The 24,125-nt window shown below is 45.7% G+C and overlaps 1 protein-coding gene across 1 annotated transcript in view; it reads right to left on the bottom strand.

Moving 5' to 3' along the window:
• Nucleotides 1-24,125, bottom strand: part of LRRK1 (leucine rich repeat kinase 1) — a 72,509-nt gene that overhangs the window by 21,023 nt on the left and 27,361 nt on the right. Inside the window, exons 7-21 of the mRNA XM_066196145.1 lie at nt 22,820-23,046; nt 22,188-22,315; nt 21,888-22,051; nt 21,050-21,187; nt 18,199-18,311; nt 17,021-17,097; nt 13,674-13,803; nt 13,027-13,139; nt 11,963-12,177; nt 9,885-10,049; nt 7,784-7,956; nt 5,696-5,816; nt 5,295-5,454; nt 4,404-4,680; nt 1,292-1,463 (exon numbers count right to left, since the gene is read on the bottom strand). Coding sequence (XP_066052242.1) covers nt 1,292-1,463; nt 4,404-4,680; nt 5,295-5,454; nt 5,696-5,816; nt 7,784-7,956; nt 9,885-10,049; nt 11,963-12,177; nt 13,027-13,139; nt 13,674-13,803; nt 17,021-17,097; nt 18,199-18,311; nt 21,050-21,187; nt 21,888-22,051; nt 22,188-22,315; nt 22,820-23,046 — 2,373 coding nt within the window. The remainder of the gene's footprint in view (nt 1-1,291; nt 1,464-4,403; nt 4,681-5,294; nt 5,455-5,695; nt 5,817-7,783; nt 7,957-9,884; nt 10,050-11,962; nt 12,178-13,026; nt 13,140-13,673; nt 13,804-17,020; nt 17,098-18,198; nt 18,312-21,049; nt 21,188-21,887; nt 22,052-22,187; nt 22,316-22,819; nt 23,047-24,125) is intronic.

Genomic DNA, 24,125 nt, shown 5'->3' with positions numbered 1-24,125 from the left:
TTCACAGGTGTTGTTGTACCTTTTCCAGTAAAAGTGACTTGTGCTCATATAAAATTTTGCGATGGAATGGAAATACATGTGGTAAAATTGATTTTTCCACAGTGGAAATCTTTTTCATGCCACTCAAAAAAGAACAATTTCGTATCAGTGCACAAAGCTAATTCTATAACTGTGACATTTGCCATATTTATTCTGCATTCGCAAAAGTCTTATAAACCTAAAGTACTGAATGTTCTAGTGAATTATGAAGTCTGCCCTCAATGCAGAGAGTTAACTTTTCCACCTGCTTTAGTGGGAGGAAGATGGCTCCTCTCCAAGACACTTCAAACCAGCACTTAGAGCAAAATGTATTTCTGTTTTAAAACCAAGAAGTTAATCTGCAGGACTCCGCTGTACTCATTGCTCCAACATTTATTTGCCTGCAGACAGGTCTGACGCCTGGCATCCTTTCCACTCCCTTCATGAGGAACTGGATGAAGCCCCTAGGAAAGGTGCTCTAGGACTATGTAGTGCCCAGGAGGATGTAAGCAAGGGGCTGCCAAGACAGCCCGTTAAAAGAGGTAAAGTTATTACAGGGTTTGAGAAGCCTGGAACACAGAGGAACTTCCAAAAACAGGTATCATGTTTTCCATGTTCTGTACATCACTGACAGACCACAGTTTAATGGAGAGCTGCTAAGAAGATACCACAGCAGTACTATAAATATTTTGCAGGTATTTACTACAGTTTCAGATAGAAACTGCTGCAAACACGTCTGCAACAGCATCAAAATCCACTTGGCTCTCAGAACCTTGCAAACACTACTTTAATGTCACTCATAGCACTTGCACTAATGGGGTGCCTCAGGAAGGTAACAGTCCTGTAATTTTCTTTCCATTTAAACCCATAGAGATTCAGATATTTGGCTTTGCTGGAGCTATTCCAGATCTCCTCTGGCAAAGCCGTGAGGGAGTTTGGCCTGGTGGAATGGTCATGGACAAGAGCCGCAGGCAGAACTCCAATTACTTGTAATTGGAAGATGCTGCAGGAACTGAGACCTTCCAGGGGATCACATTATAAAGAGGCTGTGGAGAACCCAGATTTTCTCCCCCAGTGCCAATTTGTTGTTCTCAATGACACCTACTGTAAAAACAGAATCAGATTTTCAGCGCAGAGCCTCATCTCTCCCTGTTTACTCAAATGATGTTACTGAAGACTGTGACAGAAGCGAGCGGGATGTGAAGAGACATCCCACTTAGACTGAACCACTTTAGCTGTCTACTTTTGTTTGCAGACAGACACAGTAACCTACCTGGAGGTCCATCTCTGCCAGGCTAATTAACATCCGGGCTATGAACCTCTGCCAAAAGCCAACGGGGACAAAACTCATCTTGAAGACCCTCTGGACCGTGTTTGTGGTCTGGTGGCAGAGCCCGTGGATATCTAACGCCGGCTTGGTAGGAAGCAGATGAGGGAGGAGGTAGCTGAAACACATCAAGTTCAACAGCTCAGATTTTAGCTACAGCTTTTAACAGTGAGTACATTGTTACCAGATAATAGGGCGATTCAGGCTCCAAAGAGATTTTTAATGGCACAGCCTACTGCATATAAAAAGCTTTTAGACTAAAGCGCTGCAGCAATACATGGAGAAATTAATTTACACTATGGAAGCAAGCAGAGGCAAAACAGACATTACATAATTCAGCCAGGGCTATTGGAAAGGGCTAAAATTGATGTAATGAGCATTTGTGTACTCACAAATTAAATGCATTAAAATATTGAGAGTCATTAGAACAGCTGTGATGTCTGGACTCACTTTTTTTTTTGGTACTACTCTGCCCTGGTAGTAAGCAGGGAATTACAGCTGTGGAACAGGAGTTCAGAGCAAAAACAACCTCCAGCAGCTCAAGTTCTGTAAGCCCAGAAGGGGGGAAAGCAGTTCCAGGCTGCAGGGACTGGGCTGCTCTGCCTCAACCCAGCCCCAGAATGACAGAACCTCATGGGTCAGCATGACAGGGATTCCTGCTGCTCCATCCTGCAGCTGGTGGATCCCTGCCACATCCCTGACAAACCCCTAAAGCAAGAGTTCCCTTTGCCAGGCTGTTGCCAGCATAGAAATCACTTACCTAGCTCAGATTCCTCTGCAATCAGATTATCAAGTACTTTGCCCAAGTGTGAAGGAGACTGGATGTTATCTGTGCCTGACCAGCCAGCAGTAACTGAGTTATGCTGCTGTAGGGGACCACAACATTTTCAAATTATTTGCAGATCTCCCAGTAAGCCCAGAATACTCATCTGTCCTGATCTTTCGTATTTGGGAAGTTAAACGTCCTGGAACACAGCAACTGTTTTGAAAACCATGAGCTTATGGCTTTCAATACTTGCCAGTAAATCTCTTGTCAGTGATACTCTTCTGTACCAAACACATCCCAGGACGCCTGTACAATCTAAAATGTTATTTGCTTATAAGCAGACACACTGCTGTTTTATCAGTGTTGAGCCTGAGAAAATGTGTTGGCATCTGGGGCTCATCGTTGATGGGCACAACGACAGAAACAAGGCACGTGGCCAAGAGACCTGACCAAAATAACACGGGCAGGGACTAGAAACAACCAGAACTAATGCTGGGTCAGAATCCACTGCTTTAAAGCCTCTCATGTTTTCTCTCTAGCAGCTGCAGAATTCTGTAAAATCTGAAATATCAGCTCAGAAAACACAGCCATCATTAGACAACAGCTCTCTCCATACGTCACATGTGATGACATATTACATGATCAAATTATCTGTTCCATGAAACATCTTCGGAATGTAAAACGGGCAAAAGTTTCAATTATAAATTACAATAAGAATGGTCACGCTTTTAACTTTATTTAAAGAAGCAGAACACAGCTAAGTTACATGCACCTTAGGCAGAAAAGTGGAGTGTAACAAACTAAACTAACTTCTCGCTCTATAAAAGTAGTGGATGCATCATCAGACAGCCAATAAATTTCCCCCAGCACATCCAAGAAAAGGTCTAGGAGTGTAAGAAGGGCCAGTGAGGCCCTTCTGGGCCACACTATCTAGTGGATTATAACACAGATGGTGATTCGACGCTCTTGAACAACAGCCAATGCAAATTTTGAAAATATGTGAAACATGCCCCCATCCACCCTTTCAGAACAGAAACTGGCAGCTGCTTTCTCTACTGACTGCACAGAAACCCTATCTGGCAATCTAGACAATAATTGCAGCAGCACAGTAACAAATAACTGCTCTGTGTCTGGCTAGTACATTAAATTAATCCAACCTGCTATAGCTACAGCCCGTCAGTGGGAAGAATATTCTGCTAATGTGGCTTGGATCGCTCAGAAAAACATTGGGCAGGCCACGAAAAAGCAGCTTCCTTGTTCCCGAGGCACAGACAATGTAATTGCCTTGGTGAAAAATGGCAGATAGTGACAAGGAGTCCAAAAGGCACTTTGGACTGAGCAGAAACATTGCTGCTTTATCTGTGTTAAGCCTGAGAAAATTTGTTGGCATCCGGGACTGGGTAAGTGACAGGCATAATGACAGCACAGAGAATGCTGCACTTGTGCTGGCATTCAGAGCTCCCCAGAGGCTCAGGGCGATGCAGCCGCGCTGTCCTGCAAGGGCAAGGAAGTGAAATGCAAATGCCACATCAAAAGTGCAACACAGCTCTGGTCTCACCGCTAGCCCAACAACAGGCTGTCGCCAAGCAGATGGGAGAGAGAAAAATCACAGGGAACTCTGCCCAGAGGAAAAGGGATTGGGGGGCAGAGGGGAGGAGGGCTCATTAACATTTAAAGAGAATGAAGTTTCTTAGACCATTTCTAGGAAAACTATTGATCAACACCTATTGAGGTTAAAAACCAAGTAAATCACGTTGCTGCCGCAGCTACAATTTCAGCAGGAATAAAATGCTGCTGCTTTCAGGGCTGACACGATTATTGATTACCCGAAGTTTTCTGCCACACTGAAGTGAGGATCTTTCACTGGAAACAGATGACTCCAGCCCATCTATATTTCAGGCCTGGCAGCCGTGGCCTCACATCCTCCCTGGGCTGCAGCTGCGCCGGCTGAGCCCTTACAGCTTCCACCTGCTCGTGGCCACATCCCCGGTGGTGTCACTGCCCCTCTGGGCTGGTGGCTGAGCCTGTCACCAGCCTCAATGCACGCAGTGGACAAAGACTACTCTGGGAAAGCTTTCACACAGGCTGGTTTGGCCCAGAGGATGCGCAGTTCAGGAAATACAGCCCAAATGGATGGGTGCCTTCCATGACACTGCTGAATGCTCTCAGATATTTTCTCAGCACAAGAACCCTGTCAAGACAACCACTTAGAGTGGCAAAGCCTGCTAATATCCACTGACTAAATGGTCATTTTTCTCCAGCCTGACTAAACCTCTCTAATTATCAACATACCTGTTATTGGCCACAGGCAGGGCGATCTCAAACTTGGCCAAGAACTGGAAGTACTGCTCTTCAGTCTGCTCGGTGAAACCCGTCCCAACCAGCAGCATCCTGAGGTCCTCTGCTCTGATGACTCCATTTTTAGCTACAGACTTGGAGCTCTTGATGTTGAAAATCCTCTGCAGACACTCCGAGAGCCAGACAGGGTCAAGGAAGTAGAGATTCCTCAGGCCGTGGCTCGTGTCTGGGAAGTGCAATAGTGTCCCTGTCTCTATGAGAAAATTAATGGCTGCAAAAAAGTAAAGAAATGGGGATTAGCAACAGACCAGTATCAGGAGACCACAGTGCAGAAGAGTAAGACTATGAGGCAGTTTTATGCATTCCAGATAGAGCCAGCACGCAGCCAAGCCAAGAGAGTAACATCTATAAGGAGTGCTGCTATCTGACACTCCACTTGTAAAACCCCCATCTCACTTCTTCACAGCCAGTATTTCTGTCCCCAGGCCACCTCCCCTACACCCTCCTCCTGCCATCCTCACAGGGAAGGGCTCTCCCTGCCTCCTGCAGAGCAAGTCCTCCATAAAGATCACAAGATTGGGGCCCTACAGAGAAGCCAGACTTGAAACTATGGCAACCTTCACTCTACACAGACTAGAAATGCAGTTCTCTGCAGACTGGAAATGAGATACAGCTTGTAAAAAAAAAAAGAAGAATGAAATCAGTAACCTCAGACCACCTTACAAACTTCCCAGTCCTGTCCCCAAAGTCCCACTAGTAATTTTACATCTTATCAATTTCCAAAGTGACCTCTATATTGGTGTAATTTGTGTTTACTGTTTGTGGAATACTTCAATTGGGCATACATATTAATTTCCAAGAAATTACTGGTCTGCTCTGACCTACCAGTTTGCAGGTCTTCATAGTCTTTGATATCATTTCCAGGTGTTTGCTCGATCATCAGCTCTATTTGTCTGTCTGTTAAATACTGCACATCATCATTTTGACTTCTTCTATGCTGTTCTGCAAGGACAGCTTCTTGCAGGCTGAGGTAACTCCTCGGTATCTGCAAACCACATGAGAAAACCAGCAGGATCAGTATCAGCCAGCAAGGGATGAACTGGCTGCCATCTTCCTTTCACAGGGCTCTTTTACTGCTGTCTTCTCCCAAAGCCAGACTGACACCTTAAATATTCACATGGCTCCTGCATCAACTCCTTACTCCATCAATAACTCCTGAAGTTCACCTCCCAAGCCCCCCAGAAGCCCTGCTTTGGTAAGGGTCACCAAGACAGCCCAGTTCTCACCAATCTCCCTGCAAGTTTTTGGGAGCAAATGGAGCTGCCGACATCCTTCATGTTGCAAGTGACATGAAAAATCAGCTGCCGCAGTCCCTCGAGGCCTTCCAGAGTCTTACATGAGAGCTCACTGCAAAAGTCATGCAAGGGAGAAGGTTATCAAACCTTATCAGTGCACTGGTTTCCTTCCCAGGCTCACTTTCCCTTATCACTGACTTTAAATTTCCTGTGTCAGCTGAATGGGAGGAAGGTTGTCAAGTGAGTATTTTTAGAATATTTTGGAGAGAACACGGAGTTGCCTGGAAAAGATGTATTAGGCCACATCTGTATTATTCCAACCTCTGCTCTGCCTGCTTCACTCACTGCACTGCTACCCCCCGTGCACTGTGATGTCTGGGGACATCTCTGGCAGCCTGACCAAAGCCAACCCCCTCTGTCCCTGCAGAGCCACACACATCCTGAAAGGGGCTGTGGGGAGGAGGAAAACTCTGTGCCCCAGCAGCCCCTGGAGACAAAGTCCAGTCCTCCCTGCCTCAGATCAAAGAGGCAGGATGATGACTACCAGACACCTTTTCCCACCCTCATTCCGGTCCTTGATCAGCTGGATCCTGCAATCTGGGAATTGATGCTTAGATCATAAAAGCTGGCCTTCATTATCTCTTTAGCAGCTAAATACCTGCTCTCTTCAACTCCTACTAGTTATCTTTTTGTGGGCTGGATAAGAACAGTTCTATTCCACTTTCCCCAACAAAGGGTCTTTCTAACTGATCCTACACATGTTCCCATGACAGAAAACCCTTCTCTAGTGAAATATGCTTTATCTTCAACCTCAGCCCTCCGTGGCACTGGGAAGTGTGAAACTCACTGGGATGCTGGATGACCCTGACCATTGATGGAAGCACCCAGGGTCACCCACAGAAGGATTTCACACTCCTCACACTCCTCCAGCCCTGGAGCTTAATACCATGCATATTCCAGGTAGATGATGGGGTCTGGAGAGGCACAGGAGGAAAAAGGTATGAAATCAGGCTGGGAAGAAATGCAAGGGGAAAGGAAGCTGAAGAGAAATGCTCAGGATGCCTGTCAGGCTGAAAGAAAGTCCCCTTGAGAAAGAATGATGGAGATTGTGTTGCGATGCTCAGAGGTGACGGGAAAAGAGGCTTGAGGTGACACAAACACAAAAGTTTTCTCCTTCTCTTGGTGAGTCATTTGAGCCTCACAGTGGGTCCCTGGTGCTCCTTCTAATGGGGATGAGCTGGCTGGCAGCCTGACACAGCCTGGGATGCCTGACAGTGCCTGCAGAGCAGTGTGTGGGAGGTCGGCTGATGCCTTTGCCAGGCAGCAGATGGGAAGTGCTGGGGACATCACAGGGCCCTTCCTCACTTGCCAGCTGCCACCTGCTCTTGCCCCAGGGTAGAGGCATTTTCACATTGTTTGGTGCCAGCCTGCTGCATCCATGTTCAGCCCCTGGCTCACAGACACGCTTCATTCCCAGCCTGAGGAGCCTTCTCTTCCCAAGGGCATTCTCTTGGAGTGGTGTCAGACTGCGTGGCCTGAGTGACACCCGTGTCCCAGGCAGCCTCAGCCCTCTGTTGTGACACCTGGGGATGGATGGCACAGGTTTGGGCTGCCAGGGGCTCAGGGGACTGACCCCTCCCTGCCCAGTCGACGGTGCCACGTGAGCAGTGTTCCCACGTCAGGTACCACCCACAGCTTCCCCTCAGCAAAGCCCCTGGCACCCACCCTGTGACAGTCACGCTCTCACAGCATTAATTAGTCAATCTGCACCTTCTCCCCTTGTGACTAACGTGTCACCATTAAACAGTGAGAAACCTGAGTGAAGGGGGAGCAGTAAACAGGCTGGTCAAGGTCATGACTTTGGAGCTTCCAGCTCTCAGACTCATCATCAGCCCCCTGAGCAACACTGACCTTCTCTCTCATTATAATACATTATCTCAGTCAAAAATAGATGAAATGCAATGCTGACGAGTCTCTAGATTGGTTCCGTTGCCAAGGAGATCAAGTATCTCAAAATTGTTAAAAGTGTCATAAAATAAAGAGTGAGTGACTGAACTGCACAAAGGCACAAGTACTTACTGCAGGTGCTTGAAGGTGATATCTGGGAAGCCAGTTGCTCTGGATCCAGAGGGAGACCGACACAGAGCCAGGACATATGCCCTCAGGGTTGCTATCCTCTCCACACGGAATTTCGTTTCAATCAGATCGAGGTGTGTTCCCACCACCAACACCACTGAGTTTGGAGCCTTGGCCTGCAAGAGGAAACACTGACAGTGACCTCATTCAGATTACATCAGTGAGGACAGGTGAAAAGTGCAATATTTAAGAGGAGGGAGTCACACATACTAATAAAATGGAATATATATATATATTTATTTATAAAATAAAGGCAATCTGTCGTGGCAGCTTGACACAAGCTACAAGTGATCTGGGTATTACAGAAGTTCTGCAGAGCATGGCTTCATCATCTGCTGCTGCTGCAGAGCAGGAAACTGCCACGTTGGGTTTCTACATCAGGGTTTAACATAAAGTTGCTGTGAGCTAGTGAAATAAAGGGAAGCATGTCTGCCCAGACAAAGTTAACTTAACCTGCAGCCAGAAGATCTGACACCCTGAAAAAGGCTAGATACAGTCTGGAATGGATACCTGGGGAAGTCACACAGACTTTTTCATAGGACCAGTAATTTTCATAGGATCAGATCAGCAATCTCATGGAGAGATGAGAAAAACTTCTAGGAGTCTCAATCTACTTTATCCTGAATCAGAGCAAAGGAATGGATTAGGTGACCTTGTGGTTTCTTCCAACCCCTCCGTGACTGTATTATGACCCTGGAATATATCCAGATCTCAGGGAAAATGCTGCCAAATACAATGGGATTGCATAGGCTTAAGCAGGGATCGTTGCCCATCCAAGTGACTTTGACCACAGAAGAATATTCAGAGGCAGAAAGATTTCCTTCTTTGCAGGCAATCCATTTCCCTCCTTTGATATCCACTGAAATGTCCCAACCTGAGTGACACCAAACAAGCCCAGGAGTGGTGGCTGCACCAAGGCACAGCAAAGGACCTCCTGGCCCAGTCTGCTGCTGCCTGGAGGCTCATGGAGAGCACAGGGTTGGACGGAGAGATGTTCCCCAGTGTGTTCTCCCAGTACCCAGCAGCTCACTGACTTCCTCAGCACGAGGGAGGATATCGGAATTAACAGCACTTGATGGAGTTTTTATTCACCAGTTCGTCTTTCCAGTTTCTGGTACCCCCAGCCCACTGTAGTTTTAGTGAATTCCACAGGTTAGCTATCCAGTGTGTTTAAGATACTTCCCATTGTTTGCTTCAAAGCTTCAATTTCACTTGTTCTCTCCTAATTCTACTGTAAAGGATCACGAACAAAGACTCTCTTGTGGTTTTCTTCTTTCCCCATCATGTCTACATACAGCCCTCTTCATCTTTCCCTTCTTTTAATCATCATGATCACATTTCTCTGCATTTTTCCTTATGTTACTATGTGCTTGCTGGGATGTATTAAGGACACGTCATATTATAATTTCCCTATCAGCTTTGTTACCTAGTTTGGGTTTTTGATTGCTTCTGACCATTAATATTTCGATAATTACAAAGTGTTTGTTTTTTGAAAGGCACCCATTTTTGTGTATTTAATGTTAAAACAATTATCAGATAATAGTCACAAACAGTTATGAACATGGTGTTACAAAAATCAATCCACAGCAATGAATTCACTGCAGCTCTGAGTCTAAATGAGAGCTGTTTTGGAAATACTCTCTAGCTTACCTGAATCTAAAGTGTTAAAAATATAACCTCAAGACTAATGTGTGTCTAACCCACACAAGAAAGAAAATGCTTCAAACCCCCCTTGGAGCACAGTGTGGTCAAACACTAATTCCAAAATAAGTATGTTCAGCCTTACTTAGCAAGGGTTTATAAATCAGCTTTTGTTTCGCTCTCTGCTGTGTGTGAGGGAGAACAAAGCAAATGATAAATTTAAACCATTAAATATAGCGATACGCCTACAGCGTAATGGAAAATGAATTCCAAATGCTGTGCAAAATTCATAGCTTGGGGAGCTTTTAAAAGCAGAGCAAAAAGAATCTGCAATATCACATATCTGCATGCTGAGCTGCTACTCGATAAACAGATATCCCAGAGCCCACCAGTGACTTCTTACCTCAATGTTCAGCAACCAGAACTGTAAGTTTGCCACAGCTTCTTCCCCCAGTGCCAAGTTCCAGACCACTATGTACAATGCTTTGTCTGTGAAGAAACACTGATTGACTGTAGACATGCTCGCTGGGCCTCCGATATCCCAGACATTGAACTCCACTGAATCAACCTACTTAGACAAAGAGAAGTGTTCAAATCAAACCGTGGCAGTAAATCACTGGGAGATAATAGCTGAAGTATAAACCTACGCCTGCATAATGTATGACACAAGAAGGGGTTCAATGTCCTAATTGTGCCTCCAGGAAAGATAAATCAACAAGCAATTGTTAAGCATGGCTACCACTTCCCCACAGGAAATCAAGACTAATTACTTGCTGCTAAAGCGATAGAGGTGCCCTTGATGCTGGTAAAACTCCAGTTAATGCTGTGGATTCTCCAGTACAAACAAGGGTCTCATTCTGAGCCCTGCATTTCACTGCATCTGTAATAGAAACTGTTTCATCCTTGCCTGTGCCATGCTCGACAAGACCATTGAAGCTGCTGATCTGCCACTGCTGTGGGGAACAGGAAACCCCTGCTGAAATCACTTCCACTGAGCTCAGACTGAGCTGAGCCAAGCAGAATGGAGATGCTCAGGAGATGGGAAGCTTCTCAGGCCTTCCATAAACACCTCCTACACGTTGCTCCCAGGCTTCTGACGTCTGTGCCACGCCAGAGATGGGCCAGAATCACAGTTATTGTGAGCAAGACTCACTGATTTCTGGGGGAATGCTTAAATGGAGGCCTCTGCAGCTCTGGCTCTCTTCCCAATATCCCTGCATCCATTCCTCTGTGCAGACTCATGACAGCACTAAGAGGGAGCCTGGCTCTCTGCTTCAATAGCATTCAGGCTCCCAGTTGCAGCAGGAAGTACCTGCACACCTGGGAAGCTCTGTCCCTAAATCACTTGGCCCCGGAGAGTCAAAAACCCTGAGACTGAACACAAAACCAAATCAATCTTCCTCCAGCCACCATCCTCAGAGCATCACGTAGCACCCAGTGAGCTCTGTTTAGGGGACTGATCCCACATGGCAGTTACCCTAGGAGAGTTCAGCCAGGAGCTCAGCAGGGCTCTGATTCTGTGCAATCTGTGTGAAGTCTCCCAAAAACAGCTGGAAGAACTTCCATATTGTTGAAACCAAGCCCTAACCAGCACAAGGGCTGCTTTGTTCACCCAAAAGACCTTCAGCTGTGAGGGTGTGTGTGGACAGACAGACTCAGAGATAGGGACAAAAGCCCGTTCAGTGTCTTGATCCCACTCCAGGTCTCTGGTGCTGTCTACACTTTTATTTTACTCAATTGCTCTTCAACACAAAATGCACAAATCCCTTCCCCCACCAAAGTCTACCCTTCAAGGAGTCAGCCTGCGCTGCTCTTTTCTTTCTGTCTCTGGCCTGGCACTCTTTGCTGTGGAACAGCTGAACTCAGCAGGCTTCTTCCCTCTTTCCAAAACAATCTGGTGGTCATGGCTCACATCTGTGAAGGTGGAATCATGTGTTTGCACCCCCTCGGCTCTGACAAGACCTCAGGACCAATTCTGTGTCCTCTAATCCCTGGGCTATCCTGCAGGCAGTGGACAGGGCCACCTACAAATGCTTGGATTAAATCAGTGCTCTCCAAAAGATTTCAGTATGACATGCTCCACGAATGAGCCGTCTGAGACTTGGGTGTTTAAGATATTCCTTAGACATCCCTGGATCACACCTTCCAGCCACATTCACCACCTAGGAGAGTTCTGATATCAAGGAAGTCCAGCTTTAGGTACTGATGTCCCAAATGAAAGGACAATCTGTTGCAGAGAAGCTGATTTAAAGCACTCTCTCAAAATTACTGTCCACTCGAGGTGGAAGAGCCAGAATCTCAGCCTAGCCAACTCTCTTTAGTTAGTCAGGAAAACAGAACTGCCCTCTAAGTACCAAGTGGAAATGAAACAGAATTGCAACGGGTCTAAAACCCCATCACTTGTGAGGTAACGGAAACTGCTCTTTGCAAAAGGACAATTTCAGCCCAAATGGAGCCTGCAGATCTCCGACTGTTTTTCACCTTCGCCTTGTGCCCCACGGGCTTGGGGAGCTCCCACTTTGTGGTGCGGATGGTGGCATCGCTGTGCATCATCTGGGGCACCTTCCCCGTCTGCAGGATCTCCACCAGCGTGGACTTGCCCTGCCGGGGAGGGCCGACCACGATCATCTTCATCAGCTTGCACTTCTCTGCCCGCCGCAGCTGCGCTCGTAAATACGCCAGCACCGTCTTGGGGCCTGCGCGGGAGAGAAGGGGCTGGGGACTGCAGGCACCAGCACTGCCAGGGACAGCACACACCCCACTGCTGCACACACATCCCCTCAGCTCCTGCTGCCCCTGCAGGCTCGCCGTGGGCTGAGAACAAACAAAGAAACCTCCAGAGGACAAACCTGAGACAGAGACCCCAGGAAAAGGTCACTGCTCGGGGGGCTCCGCAACGGAGCGCTGTAAGGAGAAACAAATGCTGGGGCTCCTACGCTTCAGAAGCTGAAAGGAAATGTAAAATACTAATTTAGTGTTGGAAAATACTCAGTTTTTCCCTCTGCTTTTATGTTTCCAGTTAAAGTTAGATCGAGGCTTCGACAGTGTACTGCTGGAGCAGGAATAATTCCTAATAACTTTGTTCTCACAGGATTTTCTGATTAAAATGCACAAATAAAAAAAAAAAAAAAAAAGAAGATAGCACTGTAATAGATCCAAAAACATAGCAGCTCACAATAAAGTCACTTCAATGGGACTGTGACTGCTGATCCTAAACACTTCACTCTTTAGAGAGACCATCTAAATATCCTAAAATATCCACATTCAGGAAGCAAGCCACAGAATTTATGCATACGCAAATGAAACACTGCATTTATAAGTCATCATTTTATATTGTCATCTGTCTTAAATTGATCATTACAGCCAGAGCTTAGCACTGACTATCAAATTTGTAAATATGGGTAGGAGGTTTCCCTGTGCAATTCCAGTTAACCCCAACGAGGGCTCAGGCATTCACTGTCTGCTCCTGCTCTTGACCATTAAAAGGAAGAGATTTTATTGGATGTTCAGTCAATTTAATAAAGAATACACAGCATCAGCCTTACCCTCTTTTCTGATCTCTGCAGGAACGTTACTGATATTTAGTTCCTCGATATCCAGCTGCCAGAGATTAGCCAGCTGTCCAAGTTCTGGAGGAAGCTCTCGGATACCAGGGTTACTGTACAAAAACAAATAAATCTACCAACAACCAGGCTTTGTGTGTAAGTAGCTGCTCTCACGGACTCTCAGATTACGCTATTCTATCCTTGCAGAAATCTTCCATTAACATTTTAATAAGACTACTCAGCACTTTAATAGCAATTTCCATCCTAAAAGTGACGTATAACCTCAATTTATCCTCTGAGGCAGACAAATGTAATCATCTTCACTGGATAGTTGAGGAAATAAAGGCAGAAATGATGAGTTATTGAATGTAACACTACAGAAACCGACAGCAAAAAGCCAGAATGAACTAGAGGCACATTAGATTCCCAGGCCTGTGTTCAAAGCATTAGATCATCTTCCCCAACTCAAAAGACCAGCCTCTTCCTTATCTAAAGCAAACCATGGGCACAGTTCTAACAAGGGGCTGACTATTTCCAGCCTTCTGACTTCAGAAGCACTGGACATCTGGGGTGGAGCTCCACAGAAGACTGGTCATTAAAACAACATGGAAATAACACCGCAAAGCTTTTCCAGGACATGGACTTACTTTCCTAAATAAAGCTCTGTTAAACCTTTCAGGAGGCAAACGGACTGTGGGACAGAGTCCAGCTGATTGTCGTTGAGATAAAGAACCTCCAGAGAATCACTCAGAAATGTGGGAAACTCCAAAAAAGGACCTGGAACGAGACAGGAGATGAATTGCACCTTTAAAAAAAGAAACAACAAAAACAGGCATCAAGGCTCTGAACCAAGAGCTTCACCTGAACTTTGCAGGCAGGACATGAGGTCATGTCCATTGGCAGGGGCCACCACCAAGCAAGAGCAGAAAAGCAAATGGCCTTCAGTGACAACTGAACATCAACGTTCACATCTCAATGTCCTAAAGTCACAGTGCTGGAAGGTGACAGTGTCCAGGACTTATGGGGTGTTGAGGGAGGAACTCCAAGCCTGCCAGAACAGCTCAGGAGATGTGTGGCACCTTATCTCCTGCTGTTGAATACATGGTAATATCGTGTGAACTGCCCCTACTGCAGCCTAACAGCTGGCACAACTGTGAGAGAGAGCATCTCGTGGGCACAACTGGTTCTTAACATGTTTTTTTCCTTATTACCAGAGAAAAGCCAGAAGACAGTCAGAATTTATGTTCAGGCTCCCACATTGCATCCCACAGTAATTTATGGTGGATCAATGTCAGAAACAACAGAGAAGAAAACCCAAACTGCAGCTGACAGACTGACCTACGCTGTCTCTAACACATGCTGGTGTTTGCTCCTCTGTTCTGTTTTAGACAGAAGGACTCGGGGAACTTCCTCTATGCCTGAGGAGCATCTTCGGGATTTTGGGAGCAACCCAAGCCGTAAGAGCATCAACTGCATGGCTGAGTTCCTGCTGCTGGAGAGGTTCAAACAAAGGGAAGCTCTCCAAGTTCCAAAGAGCATTATTTTACTCCAGAAACGGCTCCTGGGATAGCAGCACAAAAAGCTGCCATGGACTGTGCTGCTGTATTGAGGGTGTCACATTTATCTACCAAAGAGCATCCTGAAATGAAGGAAAACCAGGCAGGTTTGGAGTCTGATTAAGGAAAGTACAACCAGCAACATCTGCTGCCCCCATGGCCTACCAAAGCAACTTCCTGAGATGCATGACTCCCTCTTCCTAAGGGATGGGACAGTTCCACTTCTACCAAGATCTTCTCCCTTTACAGAGAAGACATGAGGAACTCAGCCAAAAAGAGGGGAAAGAAAATGAAGGAGGTTTTCTCAGGAGAAAACTCCCCAGTTCTAATATTAACAGCACTTCCAGCCTGAGCTGTGATCAGAAAAGGAGCAAGATAGAGTCCCACTGTCTGCAGGGGTGTTTCATATACGTGACAGGACTGTCTGGTGTGGGCAGTGTCACAGTCGCCTTTGAGTTTTCAAATTAAAAAATCATCTTTGGGATTATTTTAGGAGAACAGCAGGCTTATTCATGGGTGCAATTCACTTCCTTTCTGGCTCATCGCTGACTTAAACTTTGCATTGTTGCTCTTCAGTAGGTACCTTGACACAGACAGATTTAGCCCCTCTTGGACACGTAGGAGCGAACTCCTAAAATAGCAGCAATACTCTGAATTCACCAAAGAGTCCCAGGTGGAAAGGAGTGTACTATATTGGAAGCAAGCTCGAGGTGTTTATGAATTGTAATTATTTATTCATGAGTTATTTATGATTTCTCTGGCTTCAGCTCAAATTTTCTTTTAAAGAACTGTAGAAAAATTAAAACAAATCCCAACTTGAAAATGTATTTTTGGATGAATAAACGCTACCAACACCACATATGCGTGTGCAAGAAGTTATTCTGAGACTTATCAATCAAGTATAGTGAGCATCCATGAATTATTCTCTTTAAATAATCTAGACTTAAGTAAACAGCTTTGTTGGTAAATCATATGAAAACCTGTCCACCCCCACCTCACCAGGAGACTTCTGTGTGCAGCTGATGTACTCCAGCTTCTGTTTTCTCTTGATGTTTAAATTCTTGGCCACATTCTCTCGTCTCACCAAGCTATACTTGGCAGAGGAACAGAGAGAAAAGGATGAGCTGGCTTTGCTCTGTCTCTCTGGCTGCTCACCCGTGGCACCAGCCAGGTGGGCTCTGCGTCCCCTTGCTACCTGAGGCCACCTGAGGCAGCTCCAGGTTGCTCCAGGATGCAAGGTGCCACGGCTGTTCAAGTGTTACTGATGCAGAGCCCATCTTCTGCTTTCTGCAGGGGGTTATGCTGGGTTTGTAGCATGTAGAGATTTCCATTAGGACAGCAATTCCCTTTTAGAGCTGGTTTTAGCTGCCCCTGCCTGCTGCTCCTTGACCTTCTCTCCCCTTTGGGAAATGCGGCTGTCGCACTCCACAGCAAAGCTCTGAGGATACGTCAGACTCCACAGATTCACAAGGTTCAGACTCCTTGTCCAGTTGTTCCGTATTCCAACAATGTCACAACATTTCTATTTCCATTTCCGGCTTGTGAAGCAGCACAGACCAACCTCTTTTCCCCCTCAGGGGGCACACACACCTTACATAGCACAGCAGCCCCCACTTCCACGGACAGGAAAACGAGGCAGGATCAGCCTTGCCCAGAGGTCCAGGTAGGGCCTCTGCCTCTCCGAGGAGCCAACTGGAGGTGAGGATCTCCAGCTCTAACCTACAGCTATGGCTGTACATGGTACATTTACCAATTTCACCTCAGGCCCAGTTTTCAGGGGAACTGAGGGAAGGATTTGCTGCAGGAGGGCCTCTTCCTCCCACGAGCAGTCGAGGGCTGCTCGGATGTGCGTCAGGACAACGCCGGCTCTTATCCCACTCTGTAACTGGCAGGGAATGTTTTGAGCCAGGCATTCTGCAGGCAGCCAGAATGAGAAAACTCCCCAAGTGCTTTAAAATAAAACAACAAACAAAAGAAATGCAGATGAATCCCACAGAGAGCAGGAAGCAGTGCAGTATCTTCTGATATCCCTTTGTTCTCTCTGGGATTTCATGTGCTCTGCCCCAAACTGAGGGTGCAAATCACAGGCAGGGGAAAATGTGTCATTTACAAATTCAGCAACAGAAACAATCCCAAGAGCCACAGGGATAATTATGGGTTAATTTCCCTTCGACATACCACTTAGTACTTTGGCTAAAAGGCATAACCTTCACGAATGAGCAAAAGAAACAGGTTTCACGCCATCTTTCTATATTGGTGGTACCAACCAGCTGCATCATTTATTTAGAAACATTTTATCTGAACGTATTTCCTCTTAATGAAATGCATTTGCACTTAAAATTGCAGAGGAATTTAGTCTGCTTTCCCTCCAGCCAAACTGCAGATTCCTGCTGCTTCCCAGCTCACCTGGCATTGCCAGCACTCACTGTGTGCCTTACCTGCCTCGGGGCCACCACGCACCCTGTTCTTCATGGTGAAAAAGGGGATCCTCTTTGTTTTAAATCCCTCATCGCTCCTGTGGGCCAAACAAAACAGGGACTCGTGGGGAAAAGATCATGGGAAGGTCCTGAGGGGAAGAGCTTGACCCTGCTCACAGCTCCCACAGGATCCCACCTGCTCTGGAGAGATGGGATTGAAACCCTCTGTGCAATCAGACTCCAACACTTGTCCAGCCCAGTGGTTTTCTCCTGGCAAATCAACAGAGCTCCTCAAGGCAGCGCTCCCAGCTCCCAGGGCGGGAGCACTTGACCCCCGGCTTTATGGGTGTCAGGGTTAAGTGGTTGTCAAACAGCAAATTGAAGGAGTTTCACCAGAAGCGCTGGAGAACCGACCTGCTGCCACTGCTCACCCTCCCCAGGGAGTCTGGGACAAGATGACCCACCAGCATGACTCTGGGAATGCACTGGGACATTCAAAAAGTGGTAATTTGTCTTTTGCAACTGACACAGAAACTCCTAAGGATTCCAAAAACTGTGTTGGACAGGCACCCAAATGAGAAGACATCAGCATGACACAATTCAGTGCAATTCTGGAGATGATAAAGGACCTTTAACTCTCTATGTTAAACATCCCTATTGGAATTTCTAAACAGAAGAATGTCACTCTTTTATTGGACGACCTTATTAACATCAGCCTTAGAATCATAGAATCCTTTAGGTTGGAAACTTCTCTATGAACTTGCAGCTGGTTATACTTCCATTTAAAAAACAAAGACTTTTCATTTTTTCCAAAACAATACTCCCACACTAACTAATAACTGCAGTCCAGCCAGATGGTTTATGGTTAAGACATGCTCCCCACAAACTTATATTTGTAGTGATGAACCACACACTGGGCTGAAGAAATTCCTACATGCTCAGAAATTAAACTGCCATTATCAATAATCTATCTACTTAATAAATGATGCAGTGTGCTAAATACCCAAAGAATCAGCAAAGGATAATTCATCACTGTCACAGACACACAATATACTTGAGGACATGGTATGTGGGTATCAATGCCTTCTATGCAGGTGATTAATTCTCTCCTGACACCCTTTGTGTTACACGAGGGATTGGGTTTGCTGTTATTTCTCCAGCTTTTGTTTTCTTAGCCAAAACTCGAAAGAAACACTTACTTCCCAAGCTGATTTTTCGAAAGATCCAGCGACTTAAGTTGTTTGCAATTCCACTTATCCTGTGAAGGCAACGTAACTAACTGATTTCCCAGCAGCTTCAGGGACACCAAAGCCTAGGAGAGGAATAGCCTGGAGTTAGAGAGCACCAAACACACAGAAAGAGCTTTTAAAGCATGGCTATTAAATAACAGAAACACGAAGAAAGTACATCTTATTCATCAGAACATCCTGTCCGTGCTGCCCAGCATGCAAACATTTCCTCCCTGTCCCCAGCAAGTTCTGCACGGAGCAGCACCACTCACTCCGGGGAGATTATTGCTCCGCTTGCTGACAGATGCACTTGGAAACAGCCCATGCAAGAAGACATCTTACTTTTCAGTGAGGAAACCTTTCCAAATGGAAAAGAACAGTCTGATTTACCAACACAGGATGCCACGTATGGATTACATATATAAGCAATAAATGTGTGTGTCTGCACAAGCTGGTGTCAGAGTGGGCTTACACCTGCACTCCATGCACAAAATCAAGGTGCAAAACATGAACCACTTCACACCAGGAAAAGTTTTGATTGCTTTTTTATGACATCTCTATTAAAATGGACAGGATTTATATTCACTTTCCAAGATTTATACAAGTTACACATCTCCTTTTCCCCCCCCTCTCAGCACAGACGTGAATTTTAAAAACAAGTGAACCTGATTGATACCACACAGTTAACACCACACAGAAAGGACTCAGCTGGAAATACCAAGTTAAACACAAGATCTTCTTTGAATTTAACTGAAATGTATTTTTAAAAAATGCAGTTCCCCTTCAGATTTGTAAAGTTTATGCTCTTCCATCTGCCCTTAATAATGCTGAGGCTCAAACGATCATTTTCATTTGGCTGAAAATCCAATTTTCCACTGAAAAACAGTGCTGTCTGTAGAGTTTCCAACCAGGTTAACCCAGCAAGTCCCCCCTCCCCCCATGAAAAAACTGAGATAAAGCAGAATGTCAGCTGAATTATCTCCTGCCAGAAGGACAGCAATATTAATGAATTATACCACATGGAAATCATGTTTTACCAGCAGAGACTTCAGCGTCAAGTGAGTTAAATGTTTTATGTGCTCCACGTTAATATAAAAGGTTTTATGCCCCCTTTCATCGAGCAGGATTAACAGTGTCTCACAAAGCCAGTTTGTTGGCCTTCCTCCCCTTTTTTAGATTGGAAAAATATGAGGTGTCCATGTGACATAAGCGATGGACAACCAGCACTGGCTGGAAAGGGAATTATCGTGCAAAACGCTCCCTCTAGTGATGGAGAGGGGCAGAACTGGGCTTTGCTGGCATTTGGGGAAGGTGAAAACAAAACTGCAGACAGAGTGTTTGCACTTTTGTGTGAACTGAAGGAAAGGGAAAACTGAAAAACTGAAAACCGAATCCTGACAGCCAGTGCCTTTACCATCACCCGTGCTCCCCTGGAAGGAGGGCCCAGCCTGCCCTTGGCTCCTGGTGTGGGGCTCTCTCCGAGTGTCAGCATGGGGCTGTGCAAGGACAGTGCCTCCGACTTCTCCCCCAAAGCACCCCTGGGCAGGGGGTGGGAGGAAAGGGAGGCTGCACGTCCCAGAATTAACACAAACTGTGTTCTGTGGGGTCTAACTCGGGGGTTCTTTTTCAGTCATCGTGTATTTGTCCCCCCAAACACTGACCAAGGCCACTCTCCAGGGAACTGAGAGCCTGGGGAGCTTCTCTCCAGTGGTTCTGGGCATGGGGGGAAAACTAATGACTGTCAGCTGGCTGTGGTTCTTCATGACTGAAACTCTGGAGATCTCTAGTCCTTTTAATTTGCCTCTTCTCTCTAATTTTTCCATTTTTACTGCCTTTCAGTGTGAGAATGGGGGCCTCCAGAAGGAACACAATGGCAGTGGGCAGACAAACTTCCTTCAAAGCCGCTGCCACAGCATGCAAAGGGGTGTGAGATGACACCTGAGTGAAGGGACTGCATCCAGATTAAGGTGCCTCGGTCAGCTCATGATGTGGAAAAGCTGACCAGAGTCTAACCTGAATTATTCCACCCAGAGGGGGCCAGGTGTCTTCAGGAGAAGCAAACTATTCTAGAGAACTAAGACATGGCTTGCTTGGTTCCTTTAGAAGGCAACAGACAGGAAAGCTGAGGACATGGATATGGGCCACCACTTCTGCATCCTTCCCACAGAGGGCAGTAGGGGAAAGCATGGAGCTTCTGCACCTCGGTTTCTCTCTCCACAACCCTGATTTTCACAGTCTTGCAGGGAAGTTTGGAGGAAACCCCAAGTTCTGCTTGGTTTCACATCAATACCACGTGAAAGCAGAAATTCTGAAGAATTTTGACATAAACCCATGGAACTCTGGTGTTCACAGGAATGAATTATTTAATCTACAACCTTTAAGATTACAGAGGTCCCAAGCAGCACTGTTTAGGGCATTCAAACATGCTATTTTCAGCACAGAAAGACTAACTCCTAATTACACAACACTTTTTTCAAGAAAAAGCACAACTATTTGTGAGTGTACTTGAGTACATCAAGATTTCAATAACTGGAGCTTGGAGCTACAATGCAGGGCTTGTCTTCCAAACTGTGCCCCCAAATTCTGCAAACCACAGACATCCAGAGAGCTCTCAGAAGACCTGTGCCAGAAACTAGATATATCTCACTGAATGAAGGCCTGAATGTGGCAATTCAGGGGGGTGACAGCCTGCGGAGGGGTTTTGTGCAATTGCACCAGTTCAAACCAGCACATGGGCTCCTACCTTAACCAAGCAGTCAGTTTGAGGTCTGAGTCAGTATTAGGAAAAATAATATGACAACTATGAAAAAATGACACTTACTTCAAGCTGAAAGAGTCCTGATGGAACTTCTTTCAGTGAATTCTCAGAAAAATCCACTTCTCTCAGGTGATTTTTCCAGAACACAGTCAATGCATCAGGTAGGAATTCCAGTGCATTTCTAGATGCCTTACAACATTTCTGGAAAACATAAAAAGCCTCACACTTGCAGAGCAGTAATCATCTCTTTAAATAATGTGGTAGATCAGCTGTCACAAGTCAAAAGCTTTAATAAATTAATTCTAGGTGGCCTCTTTAGATATCTTGATCTAAATAAATTATTTGGCATGTAGGCACATAGGGTTTGCCAAGGAGATGCTCTCAACTGCTGGTCAATTTCTCAGAGGGCAAGACATATTCCAAAAATTATTTTGAAAATCACCCACCCCCATTTGTTTTTCAACCATAAATTTCCCTGAAGGATACTGTTCCCCTGCTGTCCCTGTAAAAATGAGGAATGAAGTCACAGAGATGGGTGTTGATAGAGATGTCCTAGTTTGCCATGGGTTTGGGCAAAGTTATCTCTGGTGAAAGCTGGGTGGTTTGTAAAATGATCCTAACAGTACTTCTGCTCAGAGGAACTACAGAGAAAATTAATACATCCATGTAAGACACATTTCTAAAACTTTTCCACCAATGCCATCAACATGGTGAGAACAGGGTGGAACCTCAGAAAGACTGGAGTTGAAACCCATAAACCAAATTTGGCAGGGGCATTCCTACAGAACAGCCTTTTAAGCCTCTAACAGCTTTTGAAGCATCACAGTCAATTTTTTTTTTTTTTTTGCATTGTTTCAACAGCTTTTTCAGCCTCTGACTCTGTCAGAGCAGTTCAACTTACCAGGGGGCAGGCCCAGGGATCTGGAAACACTTTCAGCTGATTTCTGGAAACATTCAGTATGTTTAGGGACTTGAAGCAGTATAGAAAAACCGTTGGAAGCTCCACCAACCTGTTGTCAGAGACGTCAAGTTCCTGCAGCTTCCTTAAACCAATCCAATTAGTTGCTGGAAAACATGAAACATTGTGGCCGTGGTATAAGCATGAGTGTTTTTAAGGAATTTAAGCCATTATTTTAACATTTTTGGGTCCTTCCCTACAGCTCAGCCTTGAAACGCAAGCCAAACACTGGACTGTACGTACTGTTTTCCTCGTCAAATAACTTCTCCATATAGTTTTTGGAAGCGTTGAGTTTTTTAAGGTTTTTAAGATGTAGGAATCCAGTAGGGAGAGTGGAGAGCCTGTTGCTGGATACGTCAACCTCAAGTAACCTGTGAGTACAGAACAATCTCAGTCAGGCATCAGTGAAACAGCAGCAAAGGCTCCTGTTGCCACAGACATCTGCTTTACCAGGACAGCTTCAGTTAGGAATGAAAGCAGCTGAAAAGAGCCTCACAAGGCAAAGCACAAAACCCTAATTAGAAAATTAACCCTTCCGGGGAGCAGAGAGAAGTGGTCTGGATAGATAGCAGGTCAAATCATTGGTATCAGGCAGTAAACGTCACTCTGAGCCAGCTTAGAGGAATGGGGCTCACCACAGCTGGAGAAGAGCAAAGGCAACATGAGACAAAACAAGAATAAAAGTCCCCACAACTGTCCTGACAACAAACTTGGAAACTCTGAGAACGCAGAGGAGCAAATCCTAAATTAAACCTTGCAGCAGACAGATTACAGACCAAGAAGCTCCTGCAATGCACTCTCCCCTCACACAATCTCCCTCAAGCCCAGTTTGAGGCTGCTCTCCCTACAGGCTCAGCTTTGTGTGGAGCACCCACCTCGTACAAATGATCTCATCAGAGGACTGCACACTGGGTAACTCTGTCAGCTGATTATCAGCCAGGCTGAGCTTCCGAAGGTTTATCAGCCCCCATGGGATCACAGATGGGAGGGACACCAGGCAGTTGGCAGAGAGATCAAGCTCAGTTATCTGACAGGAGATATCAATCAGCCAGTCTAGATCCACCCAGGGCAGTTTGAGGTTTGACCAGTTCACACACAAAGCCTGCATGTGTCAAAGAGAAAAGAGAAAACCACATAAGCGAAATGCCAGTTGCCCTCAGCCTGTGCTACACCACTGGGAATCTGGCAGAGCAGAGCACAGTCCATAAACATTTTGCTCACTTTCCCATTCTGCTCATTTTCCAATCTGCTTCTAGGAATTAAACTGACTCAGAGCTGAAATCATGCCTGGATATCAGCAGCCCTGCCATATCTGCTCCATGATTTCACTCCAAAGACCATGAGCAAGCTCAAGCAGGGGACCTGGACTTCTTCACCAGCCAAATTATTCAGGGTCCAGCTTGGACAGAAGAAAGTGTGAACACATAGTGGTCATCAATGCAAGGAAACAACCCAAGGCTTCATTTTCAAGATCACCTCATTGCATTCCAATCCTTGTCCTGAAATACACGTTTTAAAAATTATATTCCCAAAACGTTTTCATAAACTTGTTGTTTTTGACTTAACTCACCCCAAAACCAGCCTCAACGGAATGACTTACTTCTCCACCAGGAGGCAGCAAGAACCCGACAGCAAATTCAATTTGCTTTCCAATACCCAGTATTTAGCTCTTTGGACTTTTAATCCCAAATTTAGAATTAAAAGGAATGTATTTGGGGAAGGGAGAGAAAGGAAAGGGAAACAAAGGCCTGTCTCAAATGCTTATTTGAGACTCAGAACTGGTCATGTAGATCAGACAGTTCAAATATTTAGGAGAATGGAACAAAGGGTAAGTACAAACAGATGCACTTTTTAGATATTGACAGCAGTTGTGCTTAGTGTAGACACTGTGCTTTTCAAACCTTCACTCGTGATGCCTCAGGACAGCCCTGCAAATATGAATGGAAATATTATGCCCATTGTGCCACTGGGGAAACCAAGGCAGAGAGCTCCAGCTGTTTGTTTAAAGCTACATCCACTGCCATGCCACAAGGCACCCCTGTAAAACACAGCAAGCCAGCAGCAACAAGAAATCAAATTAAGCAGATTTGATTTTCCACTGCTACTGCAAAGTGCACAGCACCCAATGGGAGCTGCACTGCAAAGCTTTCACTCTCACACCAAACATATCCTGCTTTACTG

The sequence above is a fragment of the Chamaea fasciata genome, unplaced genomic scaffold (genome assembly GCF_029207755.1).
Source record: "Chamaea fasciata isolate MVZ Bird 193981 ecotype frontalis unplaced genomic scaffold, bChaFas1.0.hap1 SCAF_14, whole genome shotgun sequence".
NCBI classification, from domain to species: Eukaryota; Metazoa; Chordata; class Aves; order Passeriformes; family Sylviidae; genus Chamaea; species Chamaea fasciata.
This window is presented reverse-complemented; position numbering and strand designations above follow the sequence as displayed.